Genomic DNA, 23,774 nt, shown 5'->3' with positions numbered 1-23,774 from the left:
AGGATGTGACCACCATTTCGATAATAGCATTTGTCACTGGTTTCCTCTTTCTTTTTGATTTTGGTTTAAGAATAACCATATGGGGTGCAGCTACAGGTTCTATTTTATGCCCGCTTTGGTACCCCCCCCCCCCCCCCCCCCCACATCCTTCCCATCTGGGGTAGACTGGTATTGGATAAATCAGTGGGAGCTAGGCTCTGTTAATCACATCATCTCCCACCGCCACAGGGCTTGTAATGAGCCAGTGATATGGGAGCAGCACCCACTTAATCTGAAACGAAAAGTGACCTGTGATTAAAATAAATAAATCTGATTAAAACCGAGTAAACTCTCAGTATTTAAATAGCTTGTTCTGAGTATTTTCCATAAATTCACGAGATGTATACCACGTGATGTTAGCGGTGCCCTTGACATTGGCGGACTCTTCATGCGCTGAGTGCAGCGCGTGTACATATGTGTGCGTTGTTGTATTTGTGACAGTATTATAACAATATCAAGGCCAAGGAGGCCTCCGTTTTATGAATGAAGTAATGAATGCAGAATCTACTGATCCAAACTTACCCAGCTGTACCTGTGCAGTGGGCTGAGATAATCTGGTTTGCCCCGAAACCTGATTCAATGAGGGGTTTCTGTCTTACGTTGGCCCTGAAGCACTTCGCCGATACGTTGATAACATCTGCTGACAACTGTACAGACATCAATTAAACATCGTGGATGTACCCTTCGCTAGCATACTTAAAACCAGTTTGCCTTAATTTCTGAGACACACATACGTTTTTCCAAAAACTGAGCGATAAATTGGCAGGTAAACTTTCGAGATTTACAACTTTACGTATTCATACTGCCCGCTGTGTTGTTCAAGCATTGTTTGTTCGAGGTACGTTGCGTCACTTCATTAGCATAAATGGGCGGAGCGTAGGGAAGGGACAGTTGTGACTGCGTCATATGGCACTGAAAATCAAAAGCGTTCATATTCATCGTGTCTCACGAATATGACGGGTAAATGAATGAAAATTACACGATACCTATTGGCCCCTCTTTCACAGGACTCGGCCTTTGGCCTCACCTCACTACGTTCGATATAAGTAATTAAATAAATAAATAAATAAATAAATAAACAAACAGAATTAGTAAGACTTTATCGGTGTTTGTGTACATGCAGGCCTGTATAAGAATGAATGTCCCATACCGGTGCTTAAAGTTCAACGAGGGCTCATGACCAGCAATTTAAGACACCTCGATCTATGTCTATAGCTTTATAGGGGGCTGTGATAGCCTACTCGACAACGCCTGTTGGCCTACGTACACGTAAGCTAAATTTCCCAAACGTAATAAGTATAAATAACAAAATCACAACAAGGGTTTTCCCGTTGTCGAGTGGGCCAAGTAGAGCCTCGTTCTCGTTACCGGAACTTCCCAGTTTATAAGACTCCGGGGTGGAACGTGAATGCTAAAAGCTATTACACATGTAACATCGAGAGAAACGTACGTTGGCCAGGTTGGGTGAAAAACACAGCTCTGTGGCCCATGGGGCAGAATGTTTCCTTCCCATCATGGTCAGAAGGTTGTGACAGTAGCCACAGCTAATCAATTTGTTGTTTAAGTGCTGAAATCAACACAGGTAAGAACTTCAATTGAATCCCTTGAAAGTGAAAGTATCGTGCTCTAGTGTATGACGGAGGATTATTCAGGCCCCATTTCTCGTGAGACCGGACGTCTGTGGCGAGAACAGTTGGGTGTTGTAAAGCTGAAGTTATAGCGTATTGTTTGTCATTAACCGTCTTCTCGGATGCTCATTATGAAAAGCAGATTCTTCAATGAATTGACGTCTAGTCCGAGATTGCTCTGACGTTAGATTTGACAAAATTTTAGCAATTAAACCTTATCCCCAGATCTGATAATCTTCATCCCGTGACACAACTCCAATCAAATTCCTGAAAGGGGTTGACTGATGAAATTTTTCACAAATTATAGTGGCAAACAGCAGACTGGGGTCAAACCTATACCACTCAGAGGCCAGTTGAATGGGATTTTCACTACTTACCTGGTGTGTATCCATAACCATTTTCTGAAAAACAGAAAAATTTATACCTGGAAGAACTTCGAAGGCTCTGCAATACCACCCAACAAGCAGAAAAAAATGCATGCAGCCCAAAATACAGAAGAATTAAAGAATTCATGAGTTCACATTATGGTAGTACATATGGCTCCTTCCCGACCCAGAACTGGAAAGAATTATTTGTGGTAATTAGCCATGTAATCAGCAACCTAATTTGAACAAATCCCAATCCATCTCCAAGACAGCAAATGCTAACTAGAGAGACTTCTGTTTTTATCACATGTACTTGTGCATTGTACCAATATATGTTCGGTAGATGGGTGCTGAAAAGTTCGCAATAGTGCACAATAGTCCCTAGTAGTAAGCTACAAACACCTGTGCTATAGACTCAAATATTGTGGGAAATTGTCAAGCAGGAAAAAATCCCAGTCAATACATGAAGACATGACGAATTTGTCCGTAAATAAGTTCATAACAGACATAGCATGAACACTGTCAAATTCTGATCAGGATGGCAAGATGATACACCCATAATCGTACCATGATGGGACCACCATGGGCATACCATCACGTCAAGATGGCTAAGGGTCTGCATATGATGGCCAGACCGCCTGCGTATTTATAGGTTATTGGATAATATGGTCCTGTATGGATGAGTCCTGGGTGCCCTGGAAAGGGACAAGATTGCGTGTCCCTTTCCGGCGACAAGGACGAGTCCATACAGGACCATACAATGGAATAACCTATTTATTATACACCCTCTTGTCAAAAACGTAAGTAAATAAACTCTAACGCTAAACAAGTGGGGTAAAACTGTGCTAATTATTTCATATCGCGTAACAATAGCGGATGAATATGGAATACTGAATACAGCACTTTCATTGGCTGACGGGATCCTTGGGATTCTGTGCGGAAGTTGATGGCATCGGAGTGGGGAAAACTTCGTTTGTGTGCACTTGAACTGACCGGCCGGGCGAGTGGAAGCGCGGGGGATGGTTGTCTGAAGGCACGATTGCCCTGAAGTAAACTCGACATTTGCTTCTGCTCTACGTGATCTAATTTAGAATCATACTCCTGGATGCTAGCAAGGATTTGTGTCTGGTGACCTGCATAATTTTATATGGAGCGACGCCAGATTTTACAAGGGTTTGGATGGTTGTTTATCGGACCGAGTGATTAGTTTTCCGGCCTTTCAGTCCAGCAGCCTCGGCTGCCCTCTTCAGTAGCTCTCCCAAACAATGCTCTCCCATTGGAGTGGAGTAATACCACACAGCTGCATCAGGTTTGAGACGACATGCGGGAATTGGTGTGAGGTAGAAAGGACTGTCTGGAGACACAGATTTTTCAGGACGAGCTCGGACGAACATCGTGTTGTGTCGCCTGTTTGTTGACAAACAAAAAGTAGCCTGTACGTGTGACGTCACAGTTACAACTGTCCAATATATTAAAAGTATTGGACAGTTGTGTTTACTACATAATATAGTAGGCGCTGGACACTTAAGTGTATAATAGGTCATGATCCGGCCACGATGGGTGTAGAATATTCGGTTAGGATTCGGTTCTTCTGTAGGTCACAGCTGACATTTGCACCAAAAGTGAATCTGTTCAGACACCACTAGATGCTTTGTCGAATTTTCAGCATAAAACATTACGTATAGGTTGACTTCATCAAGTTTGATCTGGTTTGTTTGGGAACATAGCCATGTCTTGCAGTATGAGCTCATTTCAAGGTTCTTAGTTCACCATTGAGCTTCTCGTTTCAAGCTTCTCACTTCACCATCGAGCATCTCACTTCAGGTTTGTCAGTTGACCATCAAGCTTCTCACTTCAGGCTCCTTAGTACTCCATTGACTCTCACCTGTAAATCTACCTGCTCTCAGCCTAGAAACTGTATTCTCTAGAATGCAAGTATAGTAAATCAGTTCATCCTTTCAGGTAAATACATGGTTCTCTAGGATATTCTGCTTGAGATTTTCCCTGTTGACCTAAACTGCTCAGTAGGGCGTGACAGATGAATGCCTTGACTGGTTTGAATTTGCTCAGCTCTTTGTATAAATCAGTAATGTGCTCAAACCAATGTGTTTACCCAATACATACTTTTAAGGAGACATACTTGTACAGTGAGTTACCATAGAAAATGCAGGGTTTGAAATTTATCCATTGCACCCAAAAGTTAACCTGTGCAGCCAGTTTGTAAATATTGATGCATTCGTGTACCTACATATTTTTTTCTCATGAAGGCATAAAATGTTCATTCATATGCCTGCTGAGGCATTCCGAGCATTACTAAAGATGGCCAAGCTCAAACATTGTATAGTGGTTAGCCGCCATGTACCCTAACAAGTAATTTTGGTCTTCAGAGACAATGTCGATTTCAGTATACATGCACCATTGACAGTGAGTGTGTCCATGTGATTGTCCTGACCACCACATACTGTTCCAGTGAGGCAGCACTGATCTCTGTGTCACAAGGAGACACAGAGATCAGTGTAGAAGGAGGCACCATTATGGTGACTGATGTCCAGCTGCATCATGTTCAAGTGAGGTACCACTATGATCGCTATGTCACAAAGAGACTGGCCTGCTAGATGTAGAAGGAGGAACCATTAAAGTGCTTAGTGTCCAGCCACCTCATGTTCGAACTTCCAGTGAGGCAGCTTTATGATCTGTATATCATCATGGAGACTGGCCTGCTACCAGGATGCACCATTATCGTGACTGGTGCCTGGCCGCATCTTGTTCCAGCTACAAGGAGAAACCCTCATGGTGTCTGATGTCCACCACATGGTATTCCAGTGAGGCAACACCATGATCAGTATGTGAAATTAAAAAGAAAAAATGTTTATTACATGTAGTGGGAAGCTGTATTTCATATCATGTTCATGAATTTTGTTCCAACACAACTATTTATTTCTAGGCAGGCTACCAGGATGGAGAAGATTCATAGTGCTGCCTTGAGAAACTATAGGGTGGAATTGGTCAAGGATTTAAAGCCAGATGCATTGTTGGATTTTCTGGAGGCACAGCAAGTGTTTACAAAAGAGATGGTAGCTGAGATTATGGTAGGTACTAGTACATGTGCCACCAAAAATTGTTTTCAGGCATATGTCATTGTAGATGTGGACTTAATATGGCTCTTAGAGAAAAAGTACTCGTAAGTGTTTTCATGCATGTCTGTACAAATGTGGTCTGATATATGACCTCTTAGAGAGAGGGTGGACTGTAAATGGCCTCAGAGAACATGTTGACAGAATGCGGCCTCATGGAGAGTGAATATAAGTGTGTTCAGAGATGCCCATGGAAATATGGTCTGAATATGGTCTCTTGGAGATAATGTGAACTAAATATGGCCTCTTGGAGAGTGTGGTCTGAATATGGCCTCTTGGAGAGAACGTAGTCTGAATATGGTCTCTTGGAGAGAATGTGAACTGAATATGGCCTCTTGGGGAGAATGTGAACTGAATATGGCCTCTTGGAGAGAGCGTAGTCTGAATATGGTCTCTTAGAGAGAGAGTGTACTGAGTATGGCCTCTTGGAGAGAATGTGAACTGAATATGGCCTCTTGGAGAGAGTGTGGTCTGGAGAGAAAATACTGAAAGTGTTTATAGGCATGTGTGTGGAAATGTGGGCTGGGATCACAGGTAGTACATATTGCATGTGTGTAATTGTATCCATGAAAATAGCAGCCTGGAGTAAAACAAAGGGCCAGGCTTTCCAATAAGATCACAACTCAGATGACAGCTACAAATATAATGTCATATACTAATTATGTTCTTGAAAAAGAAAATACTGAGATAATGGTAAGTTTGTCAAACCATGTGATGTTTCTCTATAGAGAAGCCCAACTTTCAAGCAAAATATTCTCCAGCATGGTGTTAAGTCCCACCCAGCCTTATAAACAGAATATCAATTCAGCGTGTTTTTCCTTGCAGGCCGAACGTACTGAGTTTAAGAAAAATAGACGCTTGTTGGATGATTTGCAACGGCGTGGCCCAAAAGCCTTTGACTGCTTGTTGAGTGGTTTAGTTATTACAGAACAGAAGTGCCTGGCAGAGATGCTGAGATTGGAGGTAGACCGTCTGCGGCAACTCCCCCAAGGGGCATCATGGGCAGCCCTCAGCACCGCCCAGCAGGCACATACCCCTCACATAAGCCAGATGACCACAGTGAGCGCAGGTGGTCAGTGTATTGCTCAGGCCACTGTCACCCCGCGTGTGTCAGAAAGAGGGGAAATTGTGATGGCGGCCTCAGGAGATACTGGCCGTATCCAGGCTGAGAGCTCCATGGCCACTTCCATGGAGACAGATATGGACATGGGGTCATCCTCAAGCAATAAAGGTGCAGATGATTCCAGTGGTAAGCAGACATACTCCTTAGCTATCTTTGTTGAGTGTAATTCAGCTGAAATGCAATCTGTAAGCAGCTGTAAGATAGGCTTGCCCCTACTATGCTCCATGTGTACTAGTTGGTGGAAAAGTAATAGAAATAGTGTACTCTTGAGAAAGTATGTCCATTTTGCTATATATATATATGTTCCTTCATTGATAAAAGTGTTAATTCTCTGATATAGTATGGACTATATCCCAGGTTATTTCACTTACCTATATGTCATAGATATCACTTTTATTATTACATTTTGATATTTTACACCCTTATGCCAAGACGTCAAAAAAGAAACATTTTGTTTTGTGACATGCCAAACCTAGCCCTAGACGTCGGTTTAATGGTGGCTTATATATACTGAAACGTGGGGACCGCTGGCCACACTTAGCCCAGGAGTTATGCGGATCCGATTCTAGTACAATGCTTACAAAGAGCAAACCACTCGTTCATTTCCGATGGATGCGTGTTAGATTCGTCCTGAATACACACATAGCACGGTGATTCTGAAAGCTAAAATATTTACGCACATTTTTCCACAATCCGTACTTGCCTGTACATTGCCAATCTCGTGTAAGTCGTTGCCAAAGTCAAAAATAGGCTCGTTTTTAATAGGTCGCCATGCGCTGCCTTGTTTTTAAAATCTGGGTCATCTAGGCGGGCATGCCATGGAATTTCCATGAAATTTAGAATGGAACATTTGCCAAAGGCAACCCCACTTTTTACTGCAAACATAATTTCACATTTCACACAAATTGTGAGGTCCATCATTCTGCTCCATAGCCTTCAGACAATTGCAAATTCATGCCTTTGTAGTGACGCAGCTTTCTGTCTGTTAGATCAAAACATAGAGGCATGGTGAAAGGTCAAACACACATGTGCGTTGAGCAACAACCCGATTTATTAGGTTACAATGTCCACACAGCATGTGAGCGTAAGTTACAACTGTGAATTATCTTGAATTTACCAGCCTTAAGGGCTACAGAATGTGGCCAAAATTGAGCCATACAGGGCGGGCGACTGGAGATTGGCTGGGGCAGTAATCTAATGTTTTGGGTGGATTTAAAGTCATTAATACATTTCTCAGAAACCCTCTTGGTAATATATTGATTAAACAGGTAATAATGTCTATAATTAGAACCATTAGCTAAATCTGGACTCTAATCCTTTAAGTTTCTGTAGGAAAATGAAATGAGCTTGTTTTGATCTAGGCTTGTCCAAGGGAGGTAATTCATCCCCAGTGCCTTTGCATGAAAGTATTTTTGTAAACATTCATGGATAACATGCACACCCAAGGGCAAAAATGATAACATTTATTATTGTTATTGTGAAGTAAAAATAAATTTCTATGAAGGAATTATTCAGATATTTTTATTTGAAAATATTCTCTTGGTTTCTTTTGTAGCCAATTTTTTAGACACTCAATTTGAAAAAAAAAATGAAAAATTCAGTAAGTGGGGTGGGGGGGGGGGGGGGAATAATTGTATGCAGAGCCGAAGCTCAATAAATAAGTTCTTGCATTCATTTTTTCAAAAAACACAGAAAAAATTTGATGTTTTTGTATTGGAACATACTCTGTATGTGATGAAGAGAACTTTCCTAAGGAGATTTTGATGGAATTTCTAAATGCCAGGACCTGCTTGTTTGGGCCTAAATGTCAGTTTTTTATTTATGGCACATTGGAGTAGTATATGATAGCCTAGATGTTTGCAACATGACAGTAGATTTAACTGACCTACATTACATAATAGGGTAAACAGACTTTCAAATTATACGCTACAGGATAAAGTAGGAGGCATTAGTGACTGAAATGGCTGTCAGGCTATTGTTTTTAACGTGTCACTTCTGTTAGACGATTTTACAGTAAGTTTATATAGATCGTCACATTTGGATGGAGAGTAGATCTGACATATTCATTCTTAACCCGCCAGTTGACCATTGCCAATACATGTAACAAAAGATCTGTCCTAGAGCACATGGATGTATTGCATAGGCACATATGGGTAGCAGTCATTTGTGGTTGTTTTCATGTAACTGGCAGAGAACAGAGCATATACCGAATATGCCCCATTCTTAGAGAGTGCATGAGAAAATTCCAACAAAACTGTTATGAACAGTTTTCTTTCAGCTTGAACTAGAGGAATAGTAAAATATGGTCATATCTAAAACCACGCAACAATGACTGAAATTCTTCTTGGTTAGCCTCAAGTAAATGAATGTTCCACACTGATGATCACAACATTGAATAAGTTGGCCGTGACTAATGAAGTCAAGGAAATATTCTCTTATTTTCTTGTTCGTACATTTCATGATGGGTAATGGCCTAGTGGATTTTATCAGTTACCTCAGTGACCATGCTGGCTACTACCTGAAATGGGAATGATTTGTACATGTTTATGTGTTGGTGGGTGGGTTCCTGTGTGAACGCTTTCATGTCTCACAAGATACTTAAATACTAATCAGTATAGTTAAGACCGTTCAAATTTGGTACACATTGTCCTTTATTATTGTGATGTAATTTTGAAGAACATTTTGTATTTCTGCCAGTTTTACCACATTTGACAAATTTTGGAATTTTGACAATTTCCCACGATTTTGAGTGTTTACACAGTGAATAAGTTATGTGGCTGTGTTAATGGATATTCCCCATGACTGGACAAAGGGAAGGGGTGGCAAACTGGTTTTGACCTAACATAGCCTCTGTTGTAATTTTTTTGTTGCAGGAGAACGTGTTCATTTATACCAGCAGGAAAACATGTCTGGCTATGCCATTTGCGAGGATGTAAGCATTAATGTTTACTTCTGTTATACAATATACATTATGACATTGATACAATACATGTGACTTCATCTGCTTCTGTTACACGACTACATTTCTGACATCAATACAGTACATTCAACCTCGTCTGCTTCTGTTACACGACTACATTTCTGACATCAATACAGTACATTCAACCTCGTCTGCTTCTGTTACACGACTACATTTCTGACATCAATACAGTACTAGTGACCTCATCTGATTTCATTATATTATGTCACATTTGTGACATCAATACTGTACATTTAACCTCGTCTGCTTCTGTTACACGACTACATTTGTGACATCAATACAGTACTAGTGACCTCATCTGCTTCCACCATACAAGTACATTTGTGACCTCGTCTGCTTTGTTATATCAGTTCATTTTTGACATCAGTATGGTACATTCAACCTCGTCCACTTCTGTTATACAACTATATATCTGACATCAATACAGTACATTCAACCTCGTCTGCTTCTGTTTCACGACTACATTTGTGACATCAATACACTATTCGAGACTTTATCTGATTTCATTATATTATGTCACATTTGTGACATCAATGCAGTACATTCAGCCTCATCTGCTTCTGTTATTCAAGTGCATTTGTGATATCAATACAGTACATACAACTTTAGCTCCTAGTATATAAGGACATTTGTGACATCAATACAGTACATTTGACCTTGTCTGCTTCTGTCATACGAGTATATTTGTGACATCAATACAGTATATGTGATATCTGCTTTATTATGCAAGTAACTTGACCTCATTATTTTTTTGTTCAAGTAATTATAGATACATATATGAGATAGACATCGTTACATTAGGGTTTTTACAAGTATGTATTTGAACGATGTCTAACATGAACATTTGTTTTTTGTTTGTTTTGTGTGTACAGAAATATCGCATGGAATCCAATCCTAGAGGCTATATGTTAATTATAAACAACATCACATTTAGCAATCCAGAGTGGAACAGAGCTGGGGCAGAGGCCGATGGGGAGAATCTGATCAGTGTCTTCCGTCAGCTGGGCTATCTGATTGAATATCAGAAAGATCTTACTGCTCAGGTAACAATTATATCATATGGATCAGATCCATTCGGCTGTGGGAATCACCTTGTCATCTTCCACAGCTGTTCCGCACAATGTTAGTGGAACAAGTCACCATATTAATTGAGTGAGTAACTGACCACTGACCAGTTCTTGTAATTAACTAAGTAGCCCCAGAGGCTGCTTAAATCTTGTAGCTTTTGTCAGGTTTTATCTGCTGTTTCTGTCTCTGTGAATTGCTTTGAGATTTACTTCTTTACCGTTATCCTATTTAATACACCAAAGATGTAATGGAGAGGGGGGGGGGGGGGGGGGGGGTTGACCTCAGTGACTGAGGTCAAAGGGCATTGTCACTGAAGGGTAACACATTTGCTAGTAATCAGAGTCATTCACCAGCACATTTTCTAGTTAGTAAACTAATTCATTTATTTTTTTCATTATAATGACTTTGTTCTGAATGAACTCGGGATTAAGTGAAGGCAAATCAGACATTTCTATTTGACCTCGAAGTTGGGGTATCCGGGATAAACCTTGGATGCGTCATACCAAAGACACTAAAATTGGTACTTGTTGCTTCCTTGCTTGGTGCTCAGCATGGAGAGGTTAGATGAAGGAAACAGGACTGGTTGGCCCGGTATAATATGTCAGGATGGGGTGTCCTATCCAGTGTCTTTGGCATGATACATCAGTTCCACCAGCACTTATACTAGCGGCAGCATATACTCACCCTGTCTCAAGAAGACACAGCACATACATACATACATACATACATACATGTACATACATTCATGTACCTAGATACATGTACATACATACATACATACATATATACATACATACATGTACGTGCATACATACATACATACATACATACATACATACATACATACATACATACATGTACATACATACATGTACATACATTCATGTACCTAGATACATGTACATACATACATACATACATACATACATGTACATACATTCATGTACCTAGATACATGTACATACATACATACATACATACATACATACATACATGTACATACATTCATGTACCTAGATACATGTACATACATACATATATACATACATACATGTACGTGCATACATACATACATGAACACACATGCATGTACATACATACATACATACATGTACATACATGCATACATACATGTACATACATACATATACATACATTTATGCATAGATACATACATACATACATGTACATACATTCATACGTACATGTACATACATTCATACATACATGCACATACATACATATGGGCTCCAATAGCACAGTTGGTAGAACTTCCCCTTTGGGAGCAGTTGATCGAGGGTCAATCCTAAGACTTTAAAAAAAGAACTTGTAACTTCCTCGCTTGGCGTTCAGCATGAAGGGGATAGAGCAGCGACTGGTTGACCCCTATAAGTATAAAGGGCATCTTACTTGCCTTTGGTAAGGCGTCTCATTGAAGCAGCACTAGATAAGAGTGGTGGAAATCCGCCCTGCAACAAGGAGGCACATATACATGCAGTCTAAGGATTCCTTCGTCATCATATGCCTGAAAAATTGTGAAGTATGACGTTAAACCCCAAGCACTCACATGGATACATACATGCTGTTTAACATACGCACAATGTATTGATGACCAGCAAGAATGTATACATTATAATTGAGTTATTTACATCTCAGTGCATAGACGTCACTCAGTTTGCCGGATGTGAGGCTGCATAGTCCAGAGATACCGGCTGGAACACCAGTATGGCTGCTTTAACAGCTACATGTATATTTATCATTTTTTTTTTTAGGAGATGAAAGACATGGTTAAGACTTATTCTGAGCTGGATGTACATAACCACGTGGATTCCTGTATCATGGCTATTCTGTCTCACGGGGACTTAAATGGGATGGTTTATGGGGTGGATGGCATCAGGGTCAACTTCAAGGAAATGTACGGTTGTTTTAACATTGACAAATGCCCACAGCTGCAAGGCAAGCCCAAGCTCTTCATCCTACAAGCATGTAGAGGGCAGCGTTGTAAGTATAAAAACCTGATAAAAACCTAGTATAGTAACACATTAGCTGTGCTTTTTTACCTCGCCTGTACACTCATAGTTTATACTATACTCAGAGTGTCAGTGTCGATGTCCATTAATAGGGAAAGCAATTTCAAGTAAATGTTAGAGGTGGTATCTCGAAAAGTATGGAATGAATTGAGCTGAGGTTTTGCACACAATTTTCATGGTTGATGCACTGTGAGATCTTTTTTAGGCCAAAATATGTGCCACTGTGACCTGCTCGAGTTGGCAAAAGATTTAAACAGATAGGAAATTATAGAAGTGTCATTAAAATACACTAAAATCGTTTTGATGCGTAGATCGAAAATATTTGACATTACGTTTTGGTGCAAAAGCTAACCAACATCCAGCTGCTTCGACCGGTTTTGTCTCCATTCATAGAGGATGTGATAAATACTTGTGCCATAAGATTTGACCTTTCCATCAACCCTGTGTACGGACAACCTATGAATGGTTTTGTTGTTTTGTCTTTGCTTTCCAGAACTATACAAAATACTACATGATTAGGTACTGTATTTATACGAACATCCATCAGTTACTGTTGGCTATTCCTGCCTGCTGGATGAAGGCAGTAAACATAGCCTCGTGCGAAGTGTCTGTCTTAATAAAGGTGGAGATGCATATTTGAGGCACAAAATGCTATGATTTGTTTTCCTCCTGGAATAAGGGCGAGGAGTCAGAACTTTGCCTGGTTCCTTCATCCCTATTAATACGAGTGGAGAGGAAGGGCGAGGGGTCAGAACTTTGCCTGGTCCCTTCATCCCTATTAAAATGAGTGGAGAAGAAGGGAGAGGAGTCAGAACTTTGCCTGGTTCCTTCATCCCTATTAATATGAGTGGAGAGGAAGGGTAAGGGGTCAGAACTTTGCCTGGTTCCTTCGTCCCTATTAATATGAGTGGAGAGGAAGGGTAAGGGGTGAGAACTTTGACTAGGTCCTTCATCCCTATTAATATGAGGGGAGAAGAAGGGTGAGGGGTCAGAACTTTGCCTAGGTCCTTCATCCCTATTAATATGAGGGGAGAAGAAGGGTGAGGGGTCAGAACTTTGCCTAGGTCCTTCATTCTTATTAATATGAGTGGAGAAGAAGGGAGAGGAGTCAGAACTTTGCCTAGGTCCTTCATCCCTATTAATATGAGCGGAGAAGAAGGGCGAGGAGTCAGAACTTCGCCTGGTTCCTTCATTCTTATTAATATGAGTGGAGAAGAAGGGAGAGGAGTCAGAACTTTGCCTGGTTCCTTCATCCCTATTAAAATGAGTGTTGAAGAAGGGTAAGGGGTCAGAACTTTGCCTGGGTTCTTCATCCCTATTAATATGAGTGGAGAAGAAGGGTGAGGGGTCAGAACTTTGCCTGGGTTCTTCATCCCTATTAATATGAGTGGAGAAGAAGGGAGAGGAGTCAGAACTTTAACTGGTTCCTTCATCCGTATTAATATGAGTGGAGAAAAAGGGCTTGGGGTCAGAACTTCGCCTGGTTCCTTCATCCCTATTAAAATGAGTGTTGAAGAAGGGTAAGGGGTCAGAACTTTGCCTGGGTTCTTCATCCCTATTAATATGAGTGGAGAAGAACTGTAAGGGGTCAGAACTTTGCCTGGTTCTTTCATCCCTATTAATATGAGTGGCAAAGAAGGGCAAGGTGTCAGAACTTTAACTGGTTCCTTCATCTCTATTAATATGACTGGGGAAGAGGGCGAGGGGTCAACCTTGCCTGTTTCCTTCATCCCTATTAATATGAGTGGAGAAGAAGGGCAAGGGGTCAGAACTTTGCCTGGGTTCTTCAGCCCTATCAAAATGAGTGTTGAAGAAGGGTAAGGGGTCAGAACTTTAACTGGTTCCTTCATCCCTATTAATCTGAGTGGAGAAGAAGGGCAAGATGTCAGAACTTTGCCTGGTTCCTTCATCCCTATTAATATGACTGGAGAAGAAGGGTAAGGGGTGAGAACTTTGCCTGGTTCCTTCATCCCTATTAATATGAGTGGAGAAGAAGGGCAAGATGTCAGAACTTTGCCTGGTTCCTTCATCCCTATTAATATGAGTGGAGAGGAAGGGTAAGGGGTGAGAACTTTGCCTGGTTCCTTCATCCCTATTAATATGAGTGGAGAAGAAGGGTAAGGGTCAGAACTTTGATAATGTGATCTGGGAATGGGCTCCCCTTTTGTCTAGGTTTGTCCATCTTTCCAGCTGTGGCTTGACCCTTCATAATTGTAGACCAGAACACTGTCATGCAACACACAAGATACTCTCCAATGAAGCATAAATTACCGGTTGCTTTAATAAACATTTAACATGCCATCTGTTTTAGGGAACAGTAGTCATGTTGGCACACCTGAAAGTGAGTTTGATGTTGTACCATTTGACCTGCAGTGTGAGACTGGCCAATCAGATGCTGGCACCCATATATTACTTAGTCCAGAAATCAGTAGGAGTATACCTACTAACTCAGATGTCATTTTGGCCTACTCAACCACAGAAGGTACTGTGAATGTGGGTTGAATACCGTCCTACATGTAGAACAAAGAATCCTTGACCTTTCCTTGCCTCAAGAGTTTCATTTCAATAGGGCTGCACGGAATTATCTTCCTTGAGGTGTCTCTCCCGTTTAAAAGGTTTGTTTAGGGGAGTAAGCTGAGGTGGGACCTTAGAAAATGTGTAATGGGAAATTTCAGGGATAAAACCACAGATTTTAAGACAGATTGTAATTTTGGAAGTCCCAGGATAAATGTTATGTAGTTTTTTTAATCAATTTGAAGGTAATTTGAAAATCCTGGCCTTAATTCAGCGAACTCATAAGCTGAAAAAGATTGATCCATTTAAGGTCTGTCAACATTTCTCAGGCCTACATACTGCATGGTTTTAATTGTATGTGAGGTACCACTTCTTGTAGTTTCTCGCCTCCAATACTAATCACATCATAGTCATAGGAGTAACAAGGGAGGTAATTCACAGCAGGCCTATTATATTGTAATTAACATGTATCAGAGACGTGACGATTATCCTCACACATGATGCAAATGAATGTTTTGATGCATTTCTCTTGTAAATCTCTAATGCAAGTCATATTCAGGGAAAAGTTGCAACTGTCCGGTCTGCTGGACTACTAAAGAGATAACCCACAAAGATAATAATGGTACATTTAGTCTGTGGATCATAGATGACATTTAGGGCCCAGATATATCTTTTTTCAGTATTGCTATTTTTGGCTGTTTGGACAGTAATTCATCACATTACACATTTTCATTTTATAGGTGAAGTATCGTATAGGAATACTGTTCAAGGCAGCTGGTATATTGAGGCCCTGACCAAGGTTTTCAAGGAATACCATCGCTCAAAGCATGTCGTTGATTTGCTCATCAAAGTAAGTGACACCTGTAAATGTTCTAATATATCCGTTTAAGCTATAAAAAACTCCAAGAGCACAAACTACAATCACAGCTACACGTATGTACAAATCCCCCTACTATGTACAAAGGGGACAGTATAACAGATCTCCAACAAAACAAAATGGATTGTTCCTTGTGCCTAAGCTAAGCATTAACCCAAAGTTTCATCCAAATCTGTGCATGAGTCTTTTGTAACATTTCTGACAGACATATGGCAATGGTGAAGATCACCACCACACTTTCATCCAGAGCTATCCATAACTTTTCCTTAAATTTTCTGACAGACCAAATTTTCTATGACCTTGTTTGGCAATGATGATGCACTTGCTTAGCTTTACACTATGTATTTTATTTTTATTTTATGGTCAGTTAAAAATGTCACAAAGTGGCCTTGAAGTTACTGTTTTCTTCATAGCCTTTGTGTCATGGCATCCCACTGTTGAAATGAATGACACATGGACCCCACAACCCCGAATGCTCTGCTTGCATCAGCAGTGCTTTGTGCCTTGTGCATTTATGGAATATAGTACAATTATGTAACATAACATGCCAATAAAGGTACACTTGTGTATATGTAGTTTCCGTGAGTGTCTTTAGCACAAATTGATATATTTTCTGTGTTGTATGGTACAGAATCGTCATAAACTCTCAGACAAAACCTTTGTTAGCCTTTTGAGTAACTTAATGTGTTACTTACATATCAACCACTCCCATGTGATACCTTTATTGACAGCACACTGAGACTGTTAGCCAATATTTGGTCACTCCTCCAGTACTGAATGTTATGCTGTCACAGAGACCATGTAATTCAGCACTTGGCTTCTCCTCCATTACTGAAAGTTCTGCTGTCACAGATGCCTTGTCAGCCAGTACTTTGACTCTCCTAAAATTCGGAAGACTGATGCTATCACTGACTCTCCTAACATTCTGAAGACTATTCTGTCACTGACTCTCCTGACATTCTCAAGACTATGTTGTCACTGACTCTCCTATCATTCTGAAGACTATGCTGTCACTGACTCTCCTAACATTCAGAAGACTATGCTGTCACTGAGTCTCCTATCATTCAGAAGACTATGCTGTCACTGACTCTTGTAACATTCTGAGGACTTTGCTGTCACTGAGTCTCCTATCATTCTGAAGACTATGCTGTCACTGACTCTCCTAACATTCTAAAGACTATGCTGTCACTGACTCTCCTAACATCCTGAAGACTATGCTGTCACTGACTCTCCTGACATTCTGAAGACTATGCTGTCACTGACTCTCCTAACATCCTGAAGACTATGCTGTCACTGACTCTCCTGACATTCTGAAGACTATGCTGTCACTGACTCTCCTAACATCCTGAAGACTATGCTGTCACTGACTCTCCTGACATTCAAAAGACTATGCTGTCACTGACTCTCCTGACATTCTGAAGACTATGCTGTCACTGACTCCCCTGACATTCTGAAGACTATGCTGTCACTGACTCTCCTGACATTCAGAAGACTATGCTGTCACTGACTCTCCTAACATTCTGAAGATTATGCTGTCACTGACTCTCCTGACATTCTGAAGACTATGCTGTCACTGAGTCTCCTAACATTCAGAAGACTATGCTGTCACTGACTCTCCTAACATTCTGAAGACTTTGCTGTCACTGACTCTCCTAACATTCAGAAGACTATGCTGTCACTGACTCTCCTGACATTCTGAAGACTATGCTGTCACTGACTCTCCTAACATTCTGAAGACTTTGCTGTCACTGACTCTCCTGACATTCTGAAGACTATGCTGTCACTGACTCTCCTATCATTCACAAAACTATGCTGTCACTGACTCTCTTAACATTCTGAAGACTTTGCTGTCACTGACTCTCCTATCATTCAGAAGACTATGCTGTCACTGGCTCTCCTTACATTCTGAAGACTATGCTGTCACTGACACTCCTGACATTCAGAAGACTATGCTGTCACTGACTCTCCTAACATTCTGAAGACTATGCTGTCACTGACTCTAGTATCATTCAGAAGACTATGCTGTCACTGACTCTCGTAACATTCAGAAGACTATGCTGTCACTGAGTCTCCTAACATTCTGAAGACTATGCTGTCACTGAGTCTCCTAACATTCTGAAGACTTTGCTGTCAATGACTCTCCTATCATTCAGAAGACTATGCTGTCATTGGCTCTCCTAACATTCTGAAGACTATGCTGTCGCTGAGGCTCCTGACATTCTGAAGACTATGCTGTCACTGACTCCTATCATTCTGAAGACTATGCTGTCACTGACTCTCCTAACATCCTGAAGACTATGCTGTCACTGACTCTCCTGACATTCAAAAGACTATGCTGTCACTGACTCTCCTGACATTCTGAAGACTATGCTGTCACTGACTCCCCTGACATTCTGAAGACTATGCTGTCACTGACTCTCCTGACATTCAGAAGACTATGCTGTCACTGACTCTCCTAACATTCTGAAGATTATGCTGTCACTGACTCTCCTGACATTCTGAAGACTATGCTGTCACTGAGTCTCCTAACATTCAGAAGACTATGCTGTCACTGACTCTCCTAACATTCTGAAGACTTTGCTGTCACTGACTCTCCTAACATTCAGAAGACTATGCTGTCACTGACTCTCCTGACATTCTGAAGACTATGCTGTCACTGACTCTCCTGACATTCTGAAGACTATGCTGTTACTGACTCTCCTAACATTCTGAAGACTTTGCTGTCACTGACTCTCCTGACATTCTGAAGACTATGCTGTCACTGACTCTCCTATCATTCACAAAACTATGCTGTCACTGACTCTCTTAACATTCTGAAGACTTTGCTGTCACTGACTCTCCTATCATTCAGAAGACTATGCTGTCACTGGCTCTCCTTACATTCTGAAGACTATGCTGTCGCTGACACTCCTGACATTCAGAAGACTATGCTGTCACTGACTCTCCTAACATTCTGAAGACTATGCTGTCACTGACTCTAGTATCATTCAGAAGACTATGCTGTCACTGACTCTCGTAACATTCAGAAGACTATGCTGTCACTGAGTCTCCTAACATTCTGAAGACTATGCTGTCACTGAGTCTCCTAACATTCTGAAGACTATGCTGTCAATGACTCTCCTATCATTCAGAAGACTATGCTGTCATTGGCTCTCCTAACATTCTGAAGACTATGCTGTCGCTGAGGCTCCTGACATTCTGAAGACTATGCTGTCACTGACTCCTATCATTCTGAAGACTATGCTGTCACTGACTCTCCTAACATCCTGAAGACTATGCTGTCACTGACTCTCCTGACATTCAAAAGACTATGCTGTCACTGACTCTCCTGACATTCTGAAGACTATGCTGTCACTGACTCCCCTGACATTCAGAAGACTATGCTGTCACTGACTCTCCTGACATTCAGAAGACTATGCTGTCACTGACTCTCCTAACATTCTGAAGATTATGCTGTCACTGACTCTCCTGACATTCTGAAGACTATGCTGTCACTGAGTCTCCTAACATTCAGAAGACTATGCTGTCACTGACTCTCTTAACATTTTGAAGACTTTGCTGTCACTGACTCTCCTAACATTCAGAAGACTATGCTGTCACTGACTCTCCTGACATTCTGAAGACTATGCTGTCACTGACTCTCCTAACATTCTGAAGACTTTGCTGTCACTGACTCTCCTGACATTCTGAAGACTATGCTGTCACTGACTCTCCTATCATTCACAAAACTATGCTGTCACTGACTCTCTTAACATTCTGAAGACTTTGCTGTCACTGACTCTCCTATCATTCAGAAGACTATGCTGTCACTGGCTCTCCTTATATTCTGAAGACTATGCTGTCACTGACACTCCTGACATTAAGAAGACTATGCTGTCACTGACTCTCCTAACATTCTGAAGACTATGCTGTCACTGACTCTAGTATCATTCAGAAGACTATGCTGTCACTGACTCTCGTAACATTCAGAAGACTATGCTGTCACTGAGTCTCCTAACATTCTGAAGACTATGCTGTCACTGAGTCTCCTAACATTCTGAAGACTATGCTGTCACTCACTCTCCTATCATTCAGAATACTATGCTGTCATTGGCTCTCCTAACATTCTGAAGACTATGCTGTCGCTGAGGCTCCTGACATTCTGAAGACTATGCTGTCACTGACTCCTATCATTCAGAAGACTATGTTGTCACTCACTCTCCTATCATTCAGAAGACTATGCTGTCACTGACTCTCCTGACATTCAGAAGACTATTCTGTCACTGACTCTTCTATCATTCAGAAGACTATGCTGTCACTGGCTCTCCTATCATTCTGAAGACTATGCTGTCACTGAGTCTCCTAACATTCTGAAGACTATACTGTCACTGACTCTCCTAACATTTAGAAGACTATGCTGTCACTGAGTCTGCTAACATTCAGAAGACTATGCTGTCACTGAGTCTCCTAACATTCAGAAGACTATGCTGTCACTGAGTCTCCTAACATTCTGAAGACTATGCTGTCACTGAGTCTCCTAACATTCAGAAGACTATGCGGTCACTGAGTCTCCTAACATTCAGAAGACTATGCTGTCACTGACTCTCGTAACATTCAGAAGACTATGCTGTCACTGAGTCTCCTAACATTCAGAAGACTATGCTGTCATTGAGTCTCCTGACATTCAGAAGACTATGCTGTCACTGAGTCTCCTGACATTCAAAAGACTATTCTGTCACTGATTCTCCTGACATTCAGAAAATTATGCTGTCACTGACTCTCCTATCATTCAGAAGACTATGCTGTCACTGGCTCTCCTAACATTCAGAAGACTATGCTTTCACTGAGTCTCCTAACATTCAGAAGACTATTCTGTCACTGACTCTCCTGACATTCAGAAGACTATGCTGTCACTGACTCTCCTATCATTCAGAAGACTATGCTGTCACTGGCTCTCCTAACATTCAGAAGACTATGCTGTCACTGGCTCTCCTATCATTCAGAAGACTATGCTGTCACTGACTCTCCTAACATTCAGAAAACTATGCTGTCACTGACTCTCCTATCATTCAGAAGACTATGCTGTCACTGACTCTCCTATCATTCAGAAAACTATGCTGTCACTGGCTCTCCTAACATTCAGAAGACTATGCTGTCACTGAGTCTCCTAACATTCTGAAGACTATGCTGTCACTGACTCTCCTAACATTCAGAAGACTATGCTGTCACTGAGTCTCCTAATATTCTGAAGACAAAGCTGTCACTGACTCTCCTAACATTCAGAAGACTATGCTGTCACTGAGTCTCCTAACATTCAGAAGACTATGCTCTCACTGAGTCTCCTAACATTCTGAAGACTATGCTGTCACTGACTCTCCTAACATTCTGAAGACTATGCTAACACTTAGTCTCCTAACATTCAGAAGACTATGCTGTCACTGACTCTCCTAACATTCTGAAGACTATGCTGTCACTGAGTCTCCTATCATTCAGAAGACTATGCTGTCACTGAGTCTCCTAACATTCTGAAGACTATGCTGTCACTGAGTCTCCTAACATTCTGAAGACTATGCTGTCACTGGCTCTCCTAACATTCTGAAGACTATGCTGTCACTGACTCTCCTGACATTCTGAATACTATGCTGTCACTGACTCTCCTAACATTCAGAAGACTATGCTGTCACTGACTCTCCTGAAATTCAGAAGACTATGCTGTCACTGAGTCTCCTAACATTCTGAAGACTATGCTGTCACTGAGTCTCCTAACATTCTGAAGACTATGCTGTCACTGAGTCTCCTAACATTCTGAAGACTATGCTGTCACTGAGTCTCCTAACATTCTGAAGACTATGCTGTCACTGACTCTCCTGAAATTCAGAAGACTATGCTGTCACTGAGTCTCCTAACATTCAGAAGACTATGTTGTCACTGGCTCTCCTATCATTCAGAAGACTATGCTGTCACTGAGTCTCCTGACATTCAGAAAACTATGCTGTCACTGGCTCTCCTAACATTCAGAAGACTATGCTGTCACTGAGTCTCCTAACATTCTGAAGACTATGCTGTCACTGACACTATGTAATCCCATACCTGGCCTTTCCTCCAGTGCTGAAGGTTATTCTATCATCTGCATTGTCTGCACTGTTCCCCAGGTTAACGATATGGTTGCATCACGTCACCAGAGTGACTCCCAGGGACATCAGATGCCAGCACCTGTCATAATGACTCGCAAATCGTGGTATTTCAACGCACCAGCCGAGAAGGATGTTTAACACATATTCTGAACTAGGAATTTTCCTTTATTCCTTGTATATATTTACCAGACATGCCAGAACTTCACTAGCGTGCAAAAATGAACAGTATATAATAAATGGATGACTGGGTGAAGTTGCAAGTTTTTCATCTGAAGTGTTATGTTATCTGCAGATTTGTTAGTAGGAAGATTATAGTATCAGAATAACCAGTGCTGGTGCATGTATGGACAGATCTACTGCTCCTATGCCAAGGTTGTTGAGGCCATGAATTTACCCGTACACTCATGGGCCTTGATGCTTCATCTCTTGTACCTACTCAAGCCCCGTTTGTGCATATATGTTCATGTTGTGCATATATATGTTTATGTTGTGCATATATATGTTTATGTCCATTGCTCATATTTTACCTGCCCGGATAGCACAGTTGGTAGAGCGTCCGCTTCGGACCGGTAGATCCAGGATCAATCCTTGATCGAGTCACACCTAAGACTTTAAAAGAGGAAGTTGTAACTTCCTCGCTTGGCGTTCAGCATGAAGGGGATAGTGCAACGACTGGTTGACCCGTATAATGGCTCGGGCGGTGCGGCTTACTTGCCTTCGGTAAGTCGTCTCAGTGAAGCAGCACTAAATAAAAGAGCGGTGGAAATCCGTCCTGCAACAAGGAGGCACATTACACGTACATGCACCCTTCTAATGATTCCTTCGTCGTCATATGACTGAAAAATTGTTGAGTACGACGTTAAACCCCAAGCACTCAGTCACTCTTGCTCATATTTTGTGTAATAGAAAAATGCATAGTATATTGTATAGACTGATTTGGTCTAAATCTTGTTGGTTTTATTAAAATGACATGGTTTAATACTTCAAGTACTAAAACAAGAATTGTTTGCTGACAGAGTGAGTACAACATTGCAATTATACAAAAGCCTAGAAACGGCTTATTGTATACCAACGGAGGAAGCTTTACACTATGAATTTTATTTTCACAAAGAAACACAATTCTATGTGAAATTTGTAAATACATGTGCCTGTATATTAAATAAAGAATTTTAATCATATTTTCAAACTGAGTTTTGTTCTAGACAATGCGGATTATACCACTAACACTATGCGATTGAGAGGTGAAGTCAATTCTTTAAACTTGTCTGCTGCTATGTATTGTTTTTATTTTTCATGAGCCCCCCCACCCTCCCCATAACTCGATGTTAGCAGGCAATAACCAGTCGTGTCACTCAACATTTCAGCCACAAATGATGTTCAAATTGACTGTACATCAATAACCAACATACACATACACGTTCGCCTCACCTTTGTGTGTGTAGAAATACAGAAATGCATTTTAAAGCATGTTTTCACCCAATCCAAAATAAATAAAGTATGCTTAGGCTTGTTATGTCGCGCTGAGCCTTTTTTTCAGTCATATGACGACGACGAGTCAGTAGGTGTATAACATTTAGGTGTAACATTCATGTATCAGGGTGAGTCCCAAGTGCTGCCTCAACCGTAGTATCCTGCTGAAGACACCAGACATGACTCCCCACTCTCATTATACTGACACCGGGCCAACCAGTCCTGTTTCCTTGCTCTAACCTCTCAGTTCTGAACGTCAAGCGTGGTATCAACAAATATATGTACCAAGTCTTTGGTAAGATCCCAGGTCTCCCGACCTAGGGGCGGACGCTTTAACCATTAGGCCATCAAATCTGCTCCAAAATAAAATGGTATGGTCCCCTATGTTCATCTGTGAGCGTTATGGATTATTTTCCTTGAGGACATGATGCAA

The 23,774-nt window shown here is 41.2% G+C and overlaps 1 protein-coding gene across 2 annotated transcripts; it reads left to right on the top strand.

Annotated features, from left to right (window-relative positions):
* The first annotated feature begins 1,444 nt into the window (after positions 1-1,444).
* Positions 1,445-22,376, top strand: LOC135475453 (caspase-2-like). Of its 2 annotated transcripts, XM_064755359.1 has the most exons (9): positions 1,445-1,621; positions 4,977-5,121; positions 5,992-6,415; positions 9,163-9,221; positions 10,142-10,312; positions 12,110-12,338; positions 14,679-14,849; positions 15,622-15,731; positions 21,890-22,376. In XM_064755359.1, exons 2-9 carry the CDS (start codon positions 4,990-4,992, stop codon positions 22,007-22,009), a joined length of 1,416 nt encoding a protein of 471 aa, XP_064611429.1. In that variant the 5' UTR covers positions 1,445-1,621; positions 4,977-4,989; the 3' UTR covers positions 22,010-22,376. The 2 variants fall into 2 exon arrangements, with proteins under 2 accessions (XP_064611429.1, XP_064611430.1); XM_064755360.1 differs by lacking the exon at positions 1,445-1,621 and having other exon boundaries at positions 4,994-5,121; positions 6,086-6,415.
* Positions 22,377-23,774: the final 1,398 nt, after the last annotated feature.

Source organism: Liolophura sinensis, chromosome 9 (assembly GCF_032854445.1).
Source record: "Liolophura sinensis isolate JHLJ2023 chromosome 9, CUHK_Ljap_v2, whole genome shotgun sequence".
In the NCBI taxonomy this organism is placed as follows: domain Eukaryota; kingdom Metazoa; phylum Mollusca; class Polyplacophora; order Chitonida; family Chitonidae; genus Liolophura; species Liolophura sinensis.
Note: the sequence above shows the minus strand (reverse complement) of the source record. Positions and strands in the feature narration are given on the sequence as shown.